This window comes from Lissotriton helveticus, chromosome 7, assembly GCF_964261635.1.
Source record: "Lissotriton helveticus chromosome 7, aLisHel1.1, whole genome shotgun sequence".
Taxonomy (NCBI): Eukaryota; Metazoa; Chordata; class Amphibia; order Caudata; family Salamandridae; genus Lissotriton; species Lissotriton helveticus.
The window spans coordinates 855,462,423-855,482,625 of NC_136068.1; the positions used below are offsets into that span (position 1 = coordinate 855,462,423).

The following is a 20,203-nucleotide window of genomic DNA, read 5'->3' on the forward strand; positions in this document are numbered from 1 at the left end:
CATAAAAGGCAGTATCTGGCCGCAGATTCACTTATTGGAGTTGCTGACTGTGGTGTGTACACCTTGCATCTACCTACCTCTTCCCTGAGAAGACATGGACTAATCATACTACCCTACCACTGAAAGTCAAGTGCTTAAGGAGTACTTGTTCCATTTGCACAGGACCAGTATCAGGTTGGACCCTGGGTCATCAGGAGTAAAAGGCCGTTACCATCATGGTCATGCCCTGTAGCTCATGCTTGCCCTGTGGCCCTCTGAAATGGATTTTGACAGCATGCAACATTTCTAACATTCTAAATATTAGTATTCTGAATTCTAAATAATATCCCAAAGTTCTACATTTCCAAATATCCTCGAAACTACTCCTGGATTTGGGAGAACAATATTATTAGGGCCTGATTACAAGTGGTCTAGTCAGATGCAATAATTATTGGATTAGATAGAAATCTGATACTGGAGTGTGAGAGTTTATCAGATGCATTGATTAGTGCTTAATCGTTTTTTTTGGGAAATACCATGCTTATTTTGGTGCTTGCCACACCAAATCTGCATGTTAGGGTAAATACTGCACGCTTTTCCTCTTGCAAATTCTGGCAGGTTTGACCTGCTGAAATCTAACATAGGGTAATGTTTTTATTGCACCCAATAATTACTGGTTGTGGTAAGTACTGCACAACTTGGAATTTTAACACTTGAGCAAATAGGGATTTGTGAAGTGTTAGAACCTATGGCCATCTCATAATAAGGGGGTTAGAATACCTCTGGCTTGATAAATAGTTATTCATATGTTAGACTTACCAGGCACTTGCTAATGCAGCAGTTTTGAACATTGCTTGGAGAGTCCCAATGCAACAGTAAGTATGACAAGTAATCTTCAAGCTACCCTAGTGATGTACGCAGAAGTTTGGCATGGATATACTGTCTAGTATTCTGTATTATCTCGTGTTATTTGTGGTATTTAAAAAGAGCAAACCTTGCTAAAGTTGGCAGCAGATTGCTAGACATATAAACCGAATATGCAACCCACATTTGAGACTAGAAAATGTACAGGTGCATTTACAATAATAGCATAGGACAATACATGTGAGCTGATTGCCAATTAAACAGCACCACAAAGAAAGTGAGTGTGGGATGTTAATATTCTTTACGTATTCGTGCAAATGATTGTAAATAGATCTCTCTAGTAGCTTAGATTTATACTAGAGCAGCTGGTAAATTGGTTGATTATTCAAGAGACTCTCTGGGCCCGGTGAAGGCAGGGGGATAGCTTCAGGTGGGGGGATTCGAGTATGCATCTTCACATGGTAGTTGGTATGGGGCCCCGAATAAGATCTGCTCTGTCTGTGTCAGGTTTTCTCATCATGAGCCAAGAGTTTAAGACAAAACAGTAACCGGTGATGTAAAGGAGAGTGTGTGTGAGAGAGAGAGAGAAAGAGATACCCATCAGGTAGCTAAAAAACCTGGAATTATACTGGCTTCCCTTCTTGTGCAAATTGGGTGATCCTGGGTAACTATTTCATTTCACAGAGCCTCCTTTTTTTATTATTCATTTGAACCGACTTTTAAATACTTGAGTTCAGAATGTGCACATTATAAGTACCTCTTATGTTTGATTTTTTTTGGGGGGGGAGTTTTATATACTGCAAACTAGACCATAGGGTAACAGAGCGCTTTAAAGGAGCACCAGTTGCGTTACAGGCAGATATGTTTATTTTTTGTTAGGCACAGGAAGATGAAGTGATTTGCCCAGAATCACAGGCTGTTGAGCGTCCCTGCCGAGAATCGCACCCGGTTCCCCCGCTTCAAAGTCGTCCAGTATAGCTGTTAGGACACATACTCTCCACTGATTCATTAGACTTTAATGTTGCTCCATATATAATGAGAATCCAGGCCATATTTAGGGTTTACATGACTACTGATTTGGCATTGGTGTTGGGGAAAGAGTAATGAATATTTCTAAAAACGATCTCCTTTTATAAATGTCTTTCCATGCAAAGATAAAAAAGCCAGATGTATGGCTCGGCTCTGGCTCGGCTCGCCCTATTTATTTGTCTGCCCGGCCTCCTCTATTTGTGACTCAGTCTTAGTACATGGGGCTGCCAGTCTCTTGATAAGTTATTTGTAAAGGTCGAGAAATAGAAACATGAAGGCCTGATCATATGCACTGATATGACAACTGTACCATCAAAGTTTCTTGTAACCGAGATGAAAGAGAATACATGAAGTGAAATGCATTTAAAATAAGTCATCCCAAGACATTGACTCCAGGCTGTTATGTTATACGTGCCCATGGTCATGAGTTCCCAGTTAGAATTACCAGACCCAAGTGGGGCAGGCAAGGGCGTAGCTTCAGCAGGGACGTTTGGAATGTGACATCCTTCAAATATGTTCTTGGTTTAGTAGTTGGTTCTGGTGGCCCTTAGTCAGATCTGCTATGTCTGTGTTGGTTCGTCTCATTGTTCTCATTTCACTAAGAGGTTTTAACTTGTTAATGTTTTGGAACAGTATCTTAAATATCTATAGTGACTAGTTTACCAAAAAAGTAGGAAATCTACAGCCATAGAAGTACTCCTTGAATTAGTGCAAATTCACTACTTTTTGGAATTTGCAACATTGGTAGTAGTAGGCTTGGAAAACAGCTTTAGTCTCAAGTGTCCAGGCATACAGCTGGCAATCAAACACCCAAAAGTGATGAGAGGAATGTTTACAAGTAACCAATGGCAATCACTAGGAGTAGCTTTCCAACCCTTTACTTTTCACCCACTGTGTTACTCTCAACAGAGGTCCACCAAAAGCAACCCCCGTGGAGACAGTTAATCCCAAACTATGGTGAACTCACCCTTCCACCCTGCAGACCACTGCATTTTTAGTGGGGACATTTCAGTTACACCCCTGAATCTCACTGACTAAACTACACACGTCAGTGTCAGTTTCTTTAAAAGTAGGGACCAACAGAGCAGATTTTAATTCTAGTTGGACCTTCATTGGTGTAAAACAGAACCAGAAGGTCAGAGTAAAATATAGATAATTCTGTTGAGAATAATGAGATAACTGTGAGTGTTTAATGTATGATTTTTGGACTTGAAATCTCGATTGTGTAAATTGGTAGCAAGCCAGGTTATGACAACTGTAACTTATTTTTCACCCCAAAAAATCGGCACATTTGTTAATTTTTTTGTTACAGCCAGTATTAGGATTTTTTGTGTTCTCAACGTGGTCATGGTTGGAAACATAAATGCCAGAATATTTGGCGCAGTAAACAATTGTTTGTCAATAATAGAAGGATCAGATTGCTTGTTTAGATTTACAATAGTATTATTGCCACTGTTTGTCAAGTTCATAGTGTTTCTCTGTGCTCCACTAGTTCGCAGTAGTCGGCAGATTTGTTTCTGTTTCTTGGAGTTATTAGGTAACCAATGGGCAAAATAATCTTTTCAAGCGTACATTGCCAGGGCATGTTGCAATCTGAGTAATCCATGGGCTAAATAGTCTTTTCAGGTGTACATTGCCAGAGTAAGTTGGTCTAGTAAGTTTCTTAAACAATTGGTTTGGTCTAGAGGATGCCAATTATTATTTTTATATAGTTGATTTGAGGGAGCCAAAGCATCCCAGGTTAGAATTTTACTGCATGGAAAGCAGATGGGAGCTATTTTAGCCGTGGATAAGGCATTTTTGATAGAGTACTGCATTTAAATGAATGCAAAATGATGAGCCAAATATGTCCTTGGATTAAATATAGGGGGATGTTCCCTGAATGACATTAAGAACATCCCCTTTGAAGTGGGTAGGGGAAGTCAGTCCTAGAATTAGGCCAAATATTGCTAGTAAATCAAAATATTGTGTTGATAGTATTCAATTCCGCTTATCAAATTAGATGGTTAGATCTTCTGGTAAGAAAAGTAAATTTTCCAAAACAGATTAAGATACATGATTAGTTAGCGGATCTAAAGCAATAGAAGTTCCTTGGAGGAGGGGAGATAGACTAATATTCAATTCCGAAAGAAGGACCCAGTACTTTTGATTAGTTGTCTGGGTGGTGCATGTTGTCTACATCAGTATTGATTGCTTTCATATGGTTTTACTGGGATTGCAAGGCATATATACATGATCAAAATCCAGAAAGGCAGCCCAGATGAGTTTTCATTTCCTCACTGACCTTTGTGCTTAAATATTATGTCATTACAGAAAAATGTGACATTTTGAGTTTCCATGAATGGCTGTGTGGTTTAATGATGAACTTCCTTTTCCCCCCAGTGTTTTTAGCACTAAATATTAGCCATTATAGAAGCCACATTAGTTTTCCTGTTTCTAAGTGCAAATGGCAGTATTTAACAGCTGAGCATACAATGAGTACAAAGCTGGGTACTAAGGGAGAGGAATTTCAAGTTTGAATACGAATAAATCAATACAATGTTGTTTAGAAATAGCTTTTTACATAACTAAAGGGGCCAAGTGGCATTCATTTTCTTCTCGTTGTAATGATTTTAGGTGGTTTAAAAATATATTTGAATGAAAAAAGGGAGAGCAGTTTAGTAGGTTCATTAAAAAATATCTATTAGACCTAATATTAGATTTGCCTAAAGGGGAACATAATTTCTGCCAGTAATGGACACAGCATGGAGGCAGACAAGCTTGACTCTGGTGTATCACGGTCGCACCTTCTGTGTGAATCTTCTGCATGTCTTTAATTAGTTTTGAAAAAGCTGACTCATAATCCATTGAAAGTATCATTAACTCAAATCTACCCGACTCCCAAGGCTGTGTCCACCTACTGCCTAGATCTAGTCACTATTTATTTGAGGGTTTTATATAGCGAAGAACCAGACCGTGGCGCGTATCAGAGCGATTTACAAGTCAAATGTAGAAAACAAGATGTATCAAACAAAGATATAGATGAGATAACTATACATAACAGCTATACATAGCTTATACACGTACACATAAGCTAGCGCGAAAAACAAAATGACAACTATAGAGCACAAAGCCATAGATAGTTATAATATACAGTAGAACTAGCTAAAAGGACAGAGAGTTCACGTGAATTTAGCCATGAGGATTGCTTTCACTTCTTTTTTGAAGGAGGCAGTGGACGGGTTTATTCTTGTTTCAGAGGGCAAAGCATTCCAGATCCTAAGCGCCATACCAGAGAATGATCCGATATCGTTTTTTTTCTTGGCAAATTGTTGTGGTTTTAGAAGAAGTGTCTTGGCACTCCTGGAGCCTCTGATGCCAGCAGAAAGCACCAGTTTCTGGGCTACACAGTGAGGGGAATTGTGATGTAAGGACTTGTGCATCACACAAGCGATTTTAAGATTAATTCTAGCTTCAAATGGTAGCCAGTTGAGGGCTCTCAGGTCAGGGGATATGTGAGAGTTTCTCTTTGAACCCCTGATGAGTCGGGCAGCTGAGTTGATAGTGGCTCTTAGTGGGGCTGGCGATGACCTTGGGAGGCCGCATAAGGTTACCGCTCCATATTCCACTCTAGGGATTACTAGGGCTTGAACTGCTTGTTTGAAATCGTAGGCTGGCAGAAAGGGTTTCAGTTTTCCCAGGGTCTTCAGGTGAAAGTTAGCTCCTTTTGTGGCGGCGCTGATATGTTTCTGCATCTTTAGGTGGCTGTCAAGCGTTATCCCTAGCGATTTCGCTGAGTCCACTACGAGAGGTTGTCCTTTGAGAGCTGTTAAGTTCCTCAGCCAATCCTAGATAGTGGTAGTTTTGTTAGGGGTAGCAATAAAGAGGAATTCTGTTTTGAGGGAGTTTAGTTTCAAATGGTTTTCGGCCAGCCAAGTTTGGGTTTTTTGTAGTGTGGCGTTGAGTGATTTGATGTCATCAAGTGAGTGGATCTTGATGTAGACTTGGGTGTCGTCTGCATGCATATGGAAGTGAATCTTGGTGAGGCTGAGCAGATCGGGAGGTGCCTTGTGGAACTCCTAATGTGACTGGCATGGGGTTGGACAGGGATTGGTTGACCTTGAATCTTTGGGATCTATTTTGGAGGAAGGCGGCAAACCAGTTAAATACAGTTCCAGACATTCCCATTCTGTGTTTCAGGAGTTCAAGCATGTTTGTCGGGTTTAAACATGTCAAATGCTGATGACAGGTCGAGTAGGATAAGTAAACAAGCTTCATTTTGGTCCAGGATTTTTAGAGCATCGCCAATTACATGTGTCATTGCTGATTCGGTACTGTGACCTGCTCAGAAGCCTGATTAAAATAGGTTAAGCAGGTTGAATTGATCAATGTGATTGTTCAGCTGCATGTTAACACATTTTTCAAGGAGTTTAGCTAGCATGGGTATATTAGAAACTGGACAATGGTTATTTAGGTCCGAGGGGTCATTTGTTGTTTTCTTTAGGGTAGGCGACACCTGACCTGTTTGGAGGATGTCTGGAATGCATCCTTGAAGGAGGGACATATTTACGATCTTGATCCAGAGAGGTGTGTGCCTAGTGGACTCCCGACAGCACCCAATGCTGTCCCCTCGACTCTGCAGGTTGCCACCCCTGGTGGGGCTCTTTTATTGAGTCCTTCGGGAAATGTAAGTTCTAGTTCCAAACAAGACTTTGAGGGAATCCAGTTATTGTGAGGCTAATGTTACCTTATTAAATAGCAATTTAAGCTACTTCCAGTCCTTTAGCTGTTGTGTGCCTTGTTGTTCCCATTTGGTTTGGACTTACCTTCTCAATTTCCTGCAGTTACTCATCCTGGAGGTCACACCTTGTCTTAACTCTCCACGCTGCTGACTCCCCACAATCTGGACATAACAACCTGCTCCCCAGCCTCAACAGCTTGCAGTCAAATTACATTAAAGAGCAAAGGTTGCTGGCTGATCCAGAGCTCATATTATCAATATTGCTGCCATGTCACACTCCCTCTCCGTTCTTGATCCTTAGCTACAAAATGTAACATCCTCATGTGTACAAACAAAAAACACTCCAGCAGCAGACTGTTAAGGCTGCACCTCAAACTCCAGTCTGAGCAAGTAAAGTGTCCTGTGCACAATTCTTCCAGTACTTGCCACCGTTTAGTACCACTGTTGTCCAGTTCAAGAAACTTATACAATGTAGGAACGTACCCCAGGAAAAAAGTCCACATCCAATGTAATTCTCCAAAATTCTTCTTTATTGGTATCTTTCAATATAAACATTAAAATCGAGTAAAAGCATTTAATTCCATACACTCCTTGAACTTCATCAGGGCTCAGCTCAGTATATTGTGAAGTACTTCTGAAATTTAATATTCAGATCATGTATCCATGGTTAGTTGCTTGTCCAGATGTTTGGTATCATAAATTACAGCTGGCATCATCCAAATTTCAAATTTCCTTTAAAGATGTACAGAAAATCATTTAAGGGCCTATTCACAAACTGCAGTTTGTAGTATGTTTAGTAGTACTGCTGCAATAGTAATACCAACATGCTACAAATGCAATTCACAAACCCACTTGCAGAGGTTCTGCCTCCGCCTTGTCTTTCTTTTTCTGTGCTGGGATCTTTGCCTGACTGCAAAGTCTCTGCGCACACAAGTATACATTTTAGTAGTAAATATGGGAGGGGATTTGGGTAGCCAGTAATGTCTTTCTAATCATTGAGCAATGAATACTCTGGAATTGCCGGAGAAATGATGGAAGTCACCAAATGGTCTCAGGCTACGATCCCTTCTATGCCCGATGTAGGATCTCCATATTAATTAGTGACACAGGTACACAAGCATTACCGCCACGGAAAGGCATTGAGAAATGCACATAGTAATATGGTGGCGGTGTCTAAGAGACACCGCCACCATATTACTCGTTTCGCACCCCGGCCGCAAGGCGACCGGGGCGGAAAGCAGGCGGGCGGTGTTTTTCACTGCCGCCATCCCCCCGCCATCCTAATATGGCGGGGGGGATTTGGGCTTGCGATGTCGGGCGCATTGCCTCCGCCAGGCCGGCGGTGGCCACATGTGTGTGTATGAATGAGAAATATGTGTATGGATGACTGAGCGCCTGTGTTGAATGTACTTGTGGCACAAGACATGCCTTTCACCATATGTGGCACTGTTACATGTATAACACAAACATACATACTTTTTTTTACCAGACAAAAATGATTACAATATGGAACATTTTAAGCCATTTTAAATTTCTCCCATTTAAAAAAATTGCTGTTTTTTCAATAATAAATATGGGACCATGCGTACCAGCCACTGGGAGCAAGATGCCTGCTGTGCATGAATGCAACACTTTGAAATGGGAGAAAATTTAAATAAAGAGTTAACTTTCTGTTTGCAGGGATTCTATAAAACATAGCATTTTCATTGACTCCCATTTCAAAGTGTCACATTTACAAACAGCAACCATCTTGCTCCCAATGGCCTGTAGACATGGTGCTATTTGATAAAATGAGGGGAAAAGAAAGTGAAGATACATGCTCCATAAAACATTAAGACGTAATTGGCTTAATTGAAAGTAGAGTAAAACTTTAAAACTTAATGCATTTTTCTTCACTTTAAATTTCTCCCATTTAAAGAAAAAAACGCTTTATTTTTCAGTTATAAATATGGCATCATGTCTAATGCCTACAGGGAGCAAGATGCCTTTTCTTTGTAAATATGACACTTTGAAATTGGAGAAAATGTAAATGAAAAGTTGACTTAATCATTAAGTTAACTCTTCATTTGAATTTTTTTCCATATAAAAGCATTCAGAAATATCATTTTATTCCCACTCTCCAATAGGACCTTTATTTAAGATTTACATTCCTCAGAGCTTCAGTTCTTCACATCTGCGCCCCACCCTGAGCCATAAAATGCAGTCAAGCACTGCTCATTATTAGCCCTGCTATCATTTAATAATGTAAAATAAACACAGCTTTCCCTTAACTTTAAAAAGGAAAACATAAGACTTATTTATTGACCCAGTATTTATTTAAAAATGATCTCAAGGCTGTGAGGTACCCTAAAGGTGTCTGCGAGCTACATGTAGCTTGTGATTGACCTGTAGGAGACACCAGGTCTAAATCATGCTGAAAGTAAATAGTGAAGCAGAAGAAAATAAATCAAGTAGCAAATAAAGGGGACATATTAACAAGCTTAAAAAATAGGACAATAAGATGGGTATGACTGGACCCAAGCATGTATATGTAGATGATAAATAGTTGTGCTGACACCAGGAGTCCTTTTAGTCCCAGCATTTCCACAGCACATAGTCAAGAATTAAGGGGCTACAGCAAAGCAACAGAGTCTCTGCAATGGTTTAATACATGCTACCTTAAGTCAAAAAAGTACTTGTGAATCAGAAAACTCCTGTCTTTTGCACCAGGAGTCAAGCTCCAGATTCTAAATGTGCAGAGCCCTTGAAACATTAAGGTTAGTGATTTGGGAAAGGGGGTCAATTGGACTCTGGCAGATGCTGCAAATCTGCCAAAAAAAAGTAAATGTCCTGGAACCACAGTTTCTGCCAGCAGAGTCTCAGCTGCATCAGCCATAACAAAATTTGCTGTGATGGCCCATTCAGCTCCCGGACCGTTTCACAATATTTTGAGTCCTTGTGATAACTTCTGTCTGGCATTCTTCCAGTGATTCCTACTTCCGAATGCCACGCAGGCAGGTCAACCTGTGGCAGGATATCCTCATTGGTTGCATCCCAATTCTGATCACAAGGTAGGACGTTCTGGGGAGGTCCACAGATGAAAGTGCAGAGTGCAAGGAAGCACGGGGCAAGTTGATGTTCTCTTGTTCAGTGGAAAGGATGAACCTCAGATCTCGGCCAGAGGACGAGGTGCAAAGCCTTGCAGGGCGCGCCCCTGGGGGAGAGATGCCGTTGCTCAGTATATTGCTATACAAGGATTGTGCCCAGACGAGGGCACTGAGAATGGCAACCAAGAGCATCAGTTCTCTCTTGCAGTGAGCGGGATCCTTGCATCTCGCAGTGTTATGAAAAGTTGCTGATTCTGCACCCCTTTGTACTATGGTTTAACTTTGCCAGTTTGTACTTGTGAACCTGGCAAATAAAAATATATGGTTACAAAAAATAAGAAAAGACTCAAGTATGTTTCGTCATCGGTTGGGAACACCTGGTGAGTGTGTTCATAAAGCCCTCACCCACTAACCTAGTTGGTGGCATGCTTCATCATCGGGCCCACCCAGTGACACCTAGCGTGCCCCGGGTGTGCTTCGACGCCTGATTACAGCGGAGCTGGTATGTTGCTGAGTGTGCAGTGAAGATAGTAAAGAAAGTGATGTTTAAAACGGCTTGGCGGGGGTCCCAGTACCCGAGGGTAGGATTAAACTTTAATACCTGGGCCTCCGTCAGCGGTTAAAAAATAAGGCTGGAGGATGTTAGAGGCGAGTTACGACCTCCCACATCCAATGGGTCAACATGTTTCAGCCAGTGCCTTATGTCTATGCTGGCTTTCTTCAGGACCTAAAATAAAAGGTTGAGTGTAAGTAAACTAGTGGGTGTGTGATACAGACTATGTGTCTACACGCCCTAAAGTGTTTATCTATGTGTGAGAGGGGGATTCCCTTCTTAAGACCACCTGTACACGTAACATGTATGGACAAAGACAAAACATACAGGAAAAAAGGGGGTTGAGTCACTCAGATGTATGAGGTTTGGGCACATCTGATTGCCGTCACTATAGCGGTATACGTGTAGGCTATAGGCGACTAAGGTGTAATGGTATTGGTGGTACCATTAAGTGAGGATCGCACAAATAACTCGAGGGTGAGGTGGCTAAAAGACGGTAATCACATACATAGTGCATATGTGTAGAGTGGCGCAAGAGAGCATTCTTACGCTAGTTTTTGCTCAGTCTGACCTCATGGTTGGGAGGTGGCAAGGGCTTGACCCTAAGGGGAACAATCAATTGGCCACACTGATTAGAGAGACCTGTAGAAGGAGAAAAAGAGCTTACCAGTAGTGGTGGTGGTTGTTTCCCATACTCACAGCTTTACTGGACCGAGCCTTCTTTGGACCTGTAGTGCCTCCCTCGCATACCGGTGAAGAATGGCAGTTTTCCCCGGTTCTTAAATACCCTGGTTAATTGGATAACCATGTGCACCTGCAGATTTTGGAGGCAAGAGTGGAAAGACTCGGATAGCCGAGTCATGTTGCTGGAGGAGAGTATTGGCGCAGTTAGAGTGCGTACGCGCTATCGTTAGGGCGCGTTGTGCGCATGCGTGAGTCTAGGCGTGTCCTCCTCCGTGGAGAGCCTGACCATCGCACAAACCACTGACTGGGAGAGCTTGACCGAAAAAAAGCGCAACAGGATACGCACTATCCTTCATGGGACAATCTTAACACAATATCTCAGAACCAATACGGCTCCTAGGGGACTCCTAGTGACCAATGCCCCCAGGATCTTCCTTGATGATCCAACCTTCAGGAAGGACTGGGCCCAGATCGCCTGGCACTGCACCAGAGACTGGATGATCCTCATTATAAAAACAGCGAAACGGCTGTCGGAGGCATTTCTGGTTGAAATCCAAGCCACAAAAAGCCACTTTAAAGCCACCATAACTGCTTACAAGAAGAAATTGGACGACCAGAATAAAGACATAAATGAATATAAAGACTACCTGACCCAGGCCAAAATAAAGAAATTTGACAAAGATCTCAAAAAATTTAGTTATGCCAAAGCTTACCCGTACTCGGAAGAAGATTACACCCCCAGAACAAAAACACCAGCACGTCTAACACCTCAGGGGATGACAGTTCGGTATCCAGTGACTCCAGCACAGGCTCACTTAAGCGGGGAGGACGAGGCAGACGTGGACAACGCTGGTCCAACAACTGGCAAGGAGGACAACCGGGACACTTCCACCGTTTCCCACCAAATTTTGGCCCCATACAAAACCCCTACTACGGCTTCCCGCCCATGTACCCTCCTGGGCCCATGCCTTTATTCGCAGGCAACCAGGGACCCCACATTCCTTTTTTAGGACAGGGCAGAAGAGCACAGGGCAGAAGAAGATCAAACCCACAACAACTACAACAACCCCAAGTACACTGGAGCGGAGAGGAGAACCCGGTCAGCGCGAACACACGCCAGAAGACGAAAGAGGTAACCCCGGGAACCAGCAAACAATAAGGCCGAACGACCAACCCTCATTGGTATTCAACCTGTCCAGCACACCCCTAACCATCAATGAACAATCGGTACTTGAAAAAGGCTTATCGTTTGTCCCAACAACCAGACTTGACAAATTCAAGCTACTCATAGAATTGGCACAATTCTTCAGAAAACTGAAACTCAAATCTTTTTTCGAAAAACCTACCCCTGAGATACAACAAGTAAATGACAATCCCAATGTCACTGGACTCCGACCAAAATCCACGTTTGCACCACCTCCCTCTGCCATCCCCCCTGAAATCACGACATTTGAACAAGCTGTGTACAATGATGTAGAGAAACTAAACCCTACCAACCATTTCAACAACCTATCCTGGGAAGACAGGAAGACTATACAACGCCTACAGGACAATCCTTTGATCGTCATCAAACCGGCAGACAAAGGAGGAGGCATCGTCTTACAAGACAAACAAGACTATGACATGGAATGTCGCAGATTACTGAGCGACAACAGAAATTACCGACGATTGGAACATGACCCAACTAATGAGCTACGGACCACGATCCATACGTTAGTCAAAAGGGCGGCGGATGCTGAACACATTTCCAAACAGGAATCAGACTACCTCTGCCCCCAACACACTAGGATCCCATACTTCTATACAGTACCGAAGGTTCATAAGGGGATCAACCCCCCCCCCTGGCAGACCAATCGTATCGGGCGTAAACTCCCTATTGGAACCACTGTCACGTTACTGTGACTTCTTCTTGAACCCCTTAGTACAATTGACACCGACGTACATCAAAGACACCAAGCACCTCTTACAGGTTCTAAATAACAAAGAGTTTGACCCTGCCACACAACTATTGGTAGGCTTGGACGTGGAGAGTCTGTATACCAGCCTCCCACAAGATGCCACTCTCACGGTACTCCATGATATCCTTATGGCAGCTCCCTGGGATTACCACACCCCAAGAGCCTTTGTGATGGCCTGCGCCACCCTAGCGCTCAAAGAAAACTACTTTGAGTTTGACGGGACTCTCTACCTACAGACAAATGAGACGTCTATGGGCAGTGCTTTCGCCCCGAGCGTAGCGGGTTTGTACGTCCATCATTTTGAAGAGTCCTACATAGCAACAGACACAAACCCCTACATCAATCATATTCTGAGCTGGCGGAGGTACATAGATGACATTCTGGTGGTCTGGCAGGGATCCCATGCAGACCTGGACCATTTTATGACCTGGCTAAACAAGAGGGACCCTTATCTTAAATTCACCAGCTCGGCCAGTAACAGCCACCTCCCCTTCCTAGACCTGGACATCACTGTTAAGGATGGCACCTTAGTAACAACAACCTACTACAAACCAACTGCGAGAAATTCACTGCTTGACTTCACAAGCTTTCACCCCCGCCCACTCCGAGAGAACCTACCCTACGGACAATTCCTGCGCATACGCAGAAACTGCTCCTACATATCGGATTACAAGAAGCAATCCGCGGAACTGGCAGACAAGTTGGAACAACGTGGCTACCCCAAGTCCATTATTAAAAAAACCCAGAAGAGGGAGAGAAACCAGAATCGGGAAGCCCTACTTGAGACTGTCATTAAAGACCAAGAGAACCAACCCATCACCTGTGTGACGACCTATAACACAGCATCCAATGAAGTGTCAAAAATTATCAAAAAACACTGGAAAATCATCAACTCAGGACAGAGGAAATGGGAAACTCCTAGATTTGCATACAAATGATGCAACAATCTCAAACACCGCTTGGTCAATACTCGCCCTAAACAACCACCCCAAGCCCCCACCAACACCATTTTGAATGCATGGGGCCTCCCCAAAGTTGCCGGACATTATCCTTGCAATGACTGCAGTGTGTGTCACCTCACCACACACACCAAAACCCTGGACCTGGAGCCTAACAAGGTGTGGACTCAACATAGCCACACTAACTGCAACTCCCGAAACCTAATATACCTCATCACATGCACGTGTGGTCTCCGATATGTTGGAATGACCACCCGTAAAATAAAAACGAGAATAACAGAACATCGAAGCACCATAAGATGCAAAAAGAACATCAGCAGAATGACCAGCCACTTCATTACTCAATGTCACACACCCAATGACCTAACCTGGACGGTCATAGAACAGGTGCCTGAAGGCACTATGGACAATGACAAGAAACTGCTGCATGCAGAACAGCAATGGATTTATCGCCTTTCCACAGCTACCCAGGGGTTAAATGATGCCATCCCGTGGAACTCTCTGACCTATCATTGACTTACTCCCATTGTCATATCCCATTGAACTGTGAACTGGTTACCTGTCCCCTGGTAACACACCTCCCCCGAGGTTGAGCCTTACAGTACTGAGCATATATATGTTTTTAGATTGTCCCCCAACTTTATTTAAGGTTCCACACACCATTAGTGATTATTATATCCCATTGGCCCCACTCGCAGTGACTCCTGCAATCCACACTCTGAACTGGCACAGACGATGAGGACAACCGTCCTGTGCATACGCGTCGGAGTCACTACCGACCCGCGCATGCGCAGACCACACCCGGTCACACTATACATGCGCGCACACCGTACTGCCAGCTCTCGTCAGGCTCTCCTCGGAGGAGGACACGCCTAGACTCACGCATGCGCACAACGCGCCCTAACGATAGCGCGTACGCACTCTAACTGCGCCAATACTCTCCTCCAGCAACATGACTCGGCTATCCGAGTCTTTCCACTCTTGCCTCCAAAATCTGCAGGTGCACATGGTTATCCAATTAACCAGGGTATTTAAGAACCGGGGAAAACTGCCATTCTTCACCGGTATGCGAAGGAGGCACTACAGGTCCAAAGAAGGCTCGGTCCAGTAAAGCTGTGAGTATGGGAAACAACCACCACCACTCCTGGTAAGCTCTTTTTCTCCTTCTACAGGTCTCTCTAATCAGTGTGGCCAATTGATTGTTCCCCTTAGGGTCAAGCCCTTGCCACCTCCCAACCATGAGGTCAGACTGAGCAAAAACTAGCGTAAGAATGCTCTCTTGCGCCACTCTACACATATGCACTATGTATGTGATTACCGTCTTTTAGCCACCTCACCCTCGAGTTATTTGTGCGATCCTCACTTAATGGTACCACCAATACCATTACACCTTAGTCGCCTAGAGCCTACACGTATACCGCTATAGTGACGGCAATCAGATGTGCCCAAACCTCATACATCTGAGTGACTCAACCCCCTTTTTTCCTGTATGTTTTGTCTTTGTCCATACATGTTACGTGTACAGGTGGTCTTGAGAAGGGAATCCCCCCTCTCACACATAGATAAACACTTTAGGGCGTGTAGACACATAGTCTGTATCACACACCCACTAGTTTACTTACACTCACCCTTTTATTTTAGGTCCTGAAGAAAGCCAGCATAGACATAAGGCACTGGCTGAAACATGTTGACCCATTGGATGTGGGAGGTCGTAACTCGCCTCTAACATCCTCCAGCCTTATTTTTTAACCGCTGACGGAGGCCCAGGTATTAAAGTTTAATCCTACCCTCGGGTACTGGGACCCCCGCCAAGCCGTTTTAAACATCACTTTCTTTACTATCTTCACTGCACACTCAGCAACATACCAGCTCCGCTGTAATCAGGCGTCGAAGCACACCCGGGGCACGCTAGGTGTCACTGGGTGGGCCCGATTATGAAGCATGCCACCAACTAGGTTGGTGGGTGAGGGCTTTTTGAACACAATCACCAGGTGTTCCCAACCGATGACGAAACATACTTGAGTCTTTTCTTATTTTTTGTAGCCTAATATAAACATGAGCTAGTCTCTTTTTGATTAATTTACATATTACCCCGGGGATAAGGACTAGCTATTTGGTCCTCTCTCTCTCTCTTGATTTCGCAAATAAAAATATAATACATTCTAACTAATAGAACTATTTCTTGGGTAAATGTGTTTAAAACTCGTGGAACCTGATATTCTTGAATAATGGGTCGAAATAAGTTCACGTCATGTCTGAATTTGTAATGCAGTTTAATCCAATATGAAATTAGATTTCAGTCACTTCTTCTGTGATCCTTAAATTGAATAACAAGTATTTGGATTTTGAGTCTGTAGTGCATTTTAAGTTAGTGTATTACCAATATTTTCAGGTTTATTCTAGTTACAATATAAACAACTCCCCAACAGGTGTTATCTGGGCACAAAGAGAGAGCTTTTCTGGTTCTGTGTCAGGTTAAAGTTCCATTTATATAGTTCTTCATTTCATGAAACAAACACCAAGGGGTCGATTCCGATTCGGGAAAAAAACGTCCGTACGATTTGTATCCGGAGCCCTCGCTGTACAAATCATACCCGTCTGTCTGAGTCGCTTAGTACGATCCGTATTCCGTGAATCTGTCCGAATCGTCGCAATCCGTACGTATTTCAAGGCTGAAACCGTGAACCGTACGACTCGTACACATGCTGTACGACTCGTACACATGCCGTACGACCCGACGAGTACGATCCGGACCAGGGTATGAGGACACGATTCGTACGGTCCACGTCAGGTAAGGGCGAGTCGTACGGAAAAGCAAACAAACACATACACACCGTACGGTCCGTACCCCCATGATCGCAGGGGTATGGTGCGTAACCCTGCGATCATGGGGTGTACGCACCGTACCCCATGTATGATGGGTGTACGCACCATACCCCATGTACGATGGGTGTACGCACTGTACCCCATGTACGATGGGTGTACGCACCGTACCCCATGTACGATGGGTGTACGCATCGTACATGGGCTGCAGTAGGGGACAGCCAAAAATCCATGCACATGCAACGCACATGGTTGTAACAGAACTCAACATATAATACCATAATATACTCTACTCTGCTTAATCAATCAATCAATCAAACATTTGTAAAGCACAGGCTACTCACCCGGAACGGGTCCCAAGGCACTGAGTGAGAAGGGGGGTCCAGGGTGGTTCCTCCGGCCCGGCAGGTTTACTGCATACCATCGAAGAATCAGGTCTTGAGGTCCTTTAGGAACATGGGAAGCAGTGCATACTATACCATAACACACAATAGTATTCAACAACATAGTGAACCATGAGGAACCTAACTCTACCATAACATACCATATCAAGCCATAACATAACTTACTGTAATATACAGTGCTGCATCATACTGCATAATAACACACAATACCAGGCAGTATCATAATACACCATAAGCTGTCATACTAATCTGTACCATGATATATCGTCCATACTCACCACATACCATGACAAACTGGTACCATATAGCGTATGATATAACTCCATATAATAACATAACACAAAATACATACAGTACCAACCTATACTGTATAATATCATAGCACACCATAATTTACCCTAATATACCATACCTTAAATGACCCTAACGTAATGTACCAGCCCATCTCATGACATACTATAACCCAAAATACCATATAACATAATTTATTGTGACCAGTGACTCCAGCGAGCCTTCGGCCTGGCCTTGGTTGGTCCTCCTACTGTGACACGGCGGGGAGGAGATAAGCTGCTGTGCCCCCACACAGCTGCATTTTAGGTAGGGAAACTTTCTGTGCAGTGCCCTGGTTTCCTATCCAGAAGTATGGGTGCTCTTTACATGGGCAAGGAGCTCAGCGCGATTGGCTGAGGGCTGCAGAGGAGGCTGAGGCAGGGTGACCCCATGCCACCGGCTGGATGTGTGGAGGGAGGAGGGGAAGGGATGCTGAGGCAGACGGCAGTGAGGAGGGGGCGTGCCGCAAGGGCAGCTTCACCAGAACTCGGGAACAAGACAAAGAATAGCGCCAGCAACCTAATAAGGAAGTGAAGCAGCAGCACTCCAGAATACAAGTATTTAGGGATTTTGGGAGGGTCTCGGAAAGCATTGGCGGCCGAGCAACAGGATACTACTGGAACAAAGATAACTACAGGAAAAGAACTGTGAAAAAAAATAACGGTGAAACTGTTGTTATGAGATTCTTCTAACCATACCTGTAAGTTCCCAGAGTGTGGTTGTCAAACGCGTGTGCGGTTTTCCTTTTGTTTGCTAGCTGGCACACCCCATGCCTGGCCTGGTGCTCAGTCACAACTGCTGGCTGCATGCACCTCTTGCAGTCGTTGGCAGGCATCCTGCAATGGGTTGGTGCTTTAAGTTCCCAGCGACTGTAATCTACCGTTGTCGTTTAAGGCGCTGAGTCCAGAATTACCTCTTCCTCCCACGTCTTTAGGTAGCGTAAGGATTACATCTAAAATGATTGACGGGTCACAAATTGTAGACTCATTTATCCTATGGCAACGGTTGGACTACTCGTGAGGTACAATCCCACCCAGCATTCACCTCGTTATAATAGAAACAAGCATTTGCAATGCAATAGGACTTGCATTTACAAGAGACCTATTGCATTGCAAACATGAGTGCGGGCGATCGAGTGGCTGGGGGCAGGGGGCGAGTAGGCACGAGCAACGGGAGAGGGGAGAGAAGGCACAGACAGTGGGAAGGGGAGAAGGCACGGGGAGAAAGAGTGCTCATGCAACACTAGAAGTAAAGTGGCCAGTAATCTTGGAAGGATACAAATGACTACATGGCCGTCATAAGGAGGGACTACCAGCCTATAAACCAAATGGAAGGCAGCATTTTGAAAGGACAAAGACACAAGCCAATAAAAAGTAGGTGCTGGAGTAGGCGTGGCTTCTCCCTCGTACTCTACTACTACAGATCAATCTCAGAGCAGCGCTTGCGCTCTGGCTCAGGAATCTACCTAAAAGTGGCAAGGGCTGGAGTTAATTTTTTGTGAACATATTTTAAAAAAAGTTTAGCAGGCGGTTTACTCCTGCTTACATGCACATCCTACCCCAGTCCACAGAAAGCGAACAATTGAAGCTGTTTGCTTTCAGTGCTATTTTGCCTCCTTCAGGTGTAGAAATTCATTTTGTTCGCTTTCCTTACACCCTAGTGGCAGATGTTTTATTTAAATCACAAGAAGGTCGCATGCTGATTTATCGCTGTCTCTTCTTTTCAATTACTGAGGGACATGGAGTGTTGCCCAGAAAGCTGTATGCAGTTCTCCCTATTCAAATTATAAATTGGTATTTAGAGAGCAGAAATGTGTTGTCTTTTTAACATGTGAAGGACTTTCATGGAACTAGTCCACAAAATTTAAAATGTTTAAGAAGTTTGTAGGTCTTAATCCATTTATCTGCGTGTTTTACAGAAAATACATAACTGTTAGATATGGTCCTCTCTAAATACCTAGCAATGAATGCATTGGGTCGCTACATACTTAAAGATCTATTCTTTGTTTCAGAGCATGTCTGAAAGTGATATCCAGAAGTTTCCTAAACTGCGAGTACCGTGAGTATGCTTTGCTATTACCCTTCTGTACTACCTCATCAGTGTGGTCGTTTGGAAAAATATCCATTTATCCTGCGTAAAAATATTGGTTAATCATTCACCAGAGCTCAACAAGGTTGGGACCTACTTTTACATATATTACCTCTTTCGAAGATTTTTACTAAAAAGACGGTTACATGTGAAAAGATGGTTAAACTCACTTTGCAATGGCCCAGGACTTCATTTGCCAATTCTATCAATGCTATTAAGTCATATTTTCTGGCACTGTTAGGATGCTTGACCACATTCGAATGACAATGCCACACAATTATTTGCCAATAGAGTATATATGGTCAAAATTCCAACTGCTTTCACTTCCATAATCCTAGTTTGGATCCATCACACTCTATGGGCAGTGCATTTGAAACGGCGGAGTACAGAGAGACGTGTTGCCGCGCCGGGTATTTATACCGGCACTTTGCGCTGGTTTTACAGCCCCCGTATCTGATTGCAAGGAACTCCCCTGTTCCTGACTACTTAGGACCATTTGGATAACTCGGAGGGCACTCGTTTATTGTGCATTGTACTTTGTTTTGCCCCCCCCCACCCCCAGGATGTATTCTTAGAGCACCGTGGTTGCTCATAGCTTGCCCGACCACTATTACAGACCAGCTTTTTTGGAAATAATTGGCGTCCTCTGTGCGCACTTGAGTTTGTTCTTGAGTGCACGGTCTTTTGGTTATCGTATAGCGATCGGCTATACCTAAGAATTGGCGT

The 20,203-nt window shown here is 43.7% G+C and overlaps 1 protein-coding gene across 7 annotated transcripts in view; it reads left to right on the forward strand.

Annotated features, from left to right (window-relative positions):
- The window catches only part of LCP2 (lymphocyte cytosolic protein 2), a 665,418-nt gene that overhangs the window by 53,197 nt on the left and 592,018 nt on the right, over nucleotides 1-20,203 (forward strand). For all 7 annotated transcript variants that reach the window (XM_078653368.1, XM_078653363.1, XM_078653365.1 and 4 more), the window contains exon 3: nucleotides 19,401-19,447. In XM_078653368.1, the coding sequence (XP_078509494.1) occupies nucleotides 19,401-19,447 (47 nt within the window). The remainder of the gene's footprint in view (nucleotides 1-19,400; nucleotides 19,448-20,203) is intronic.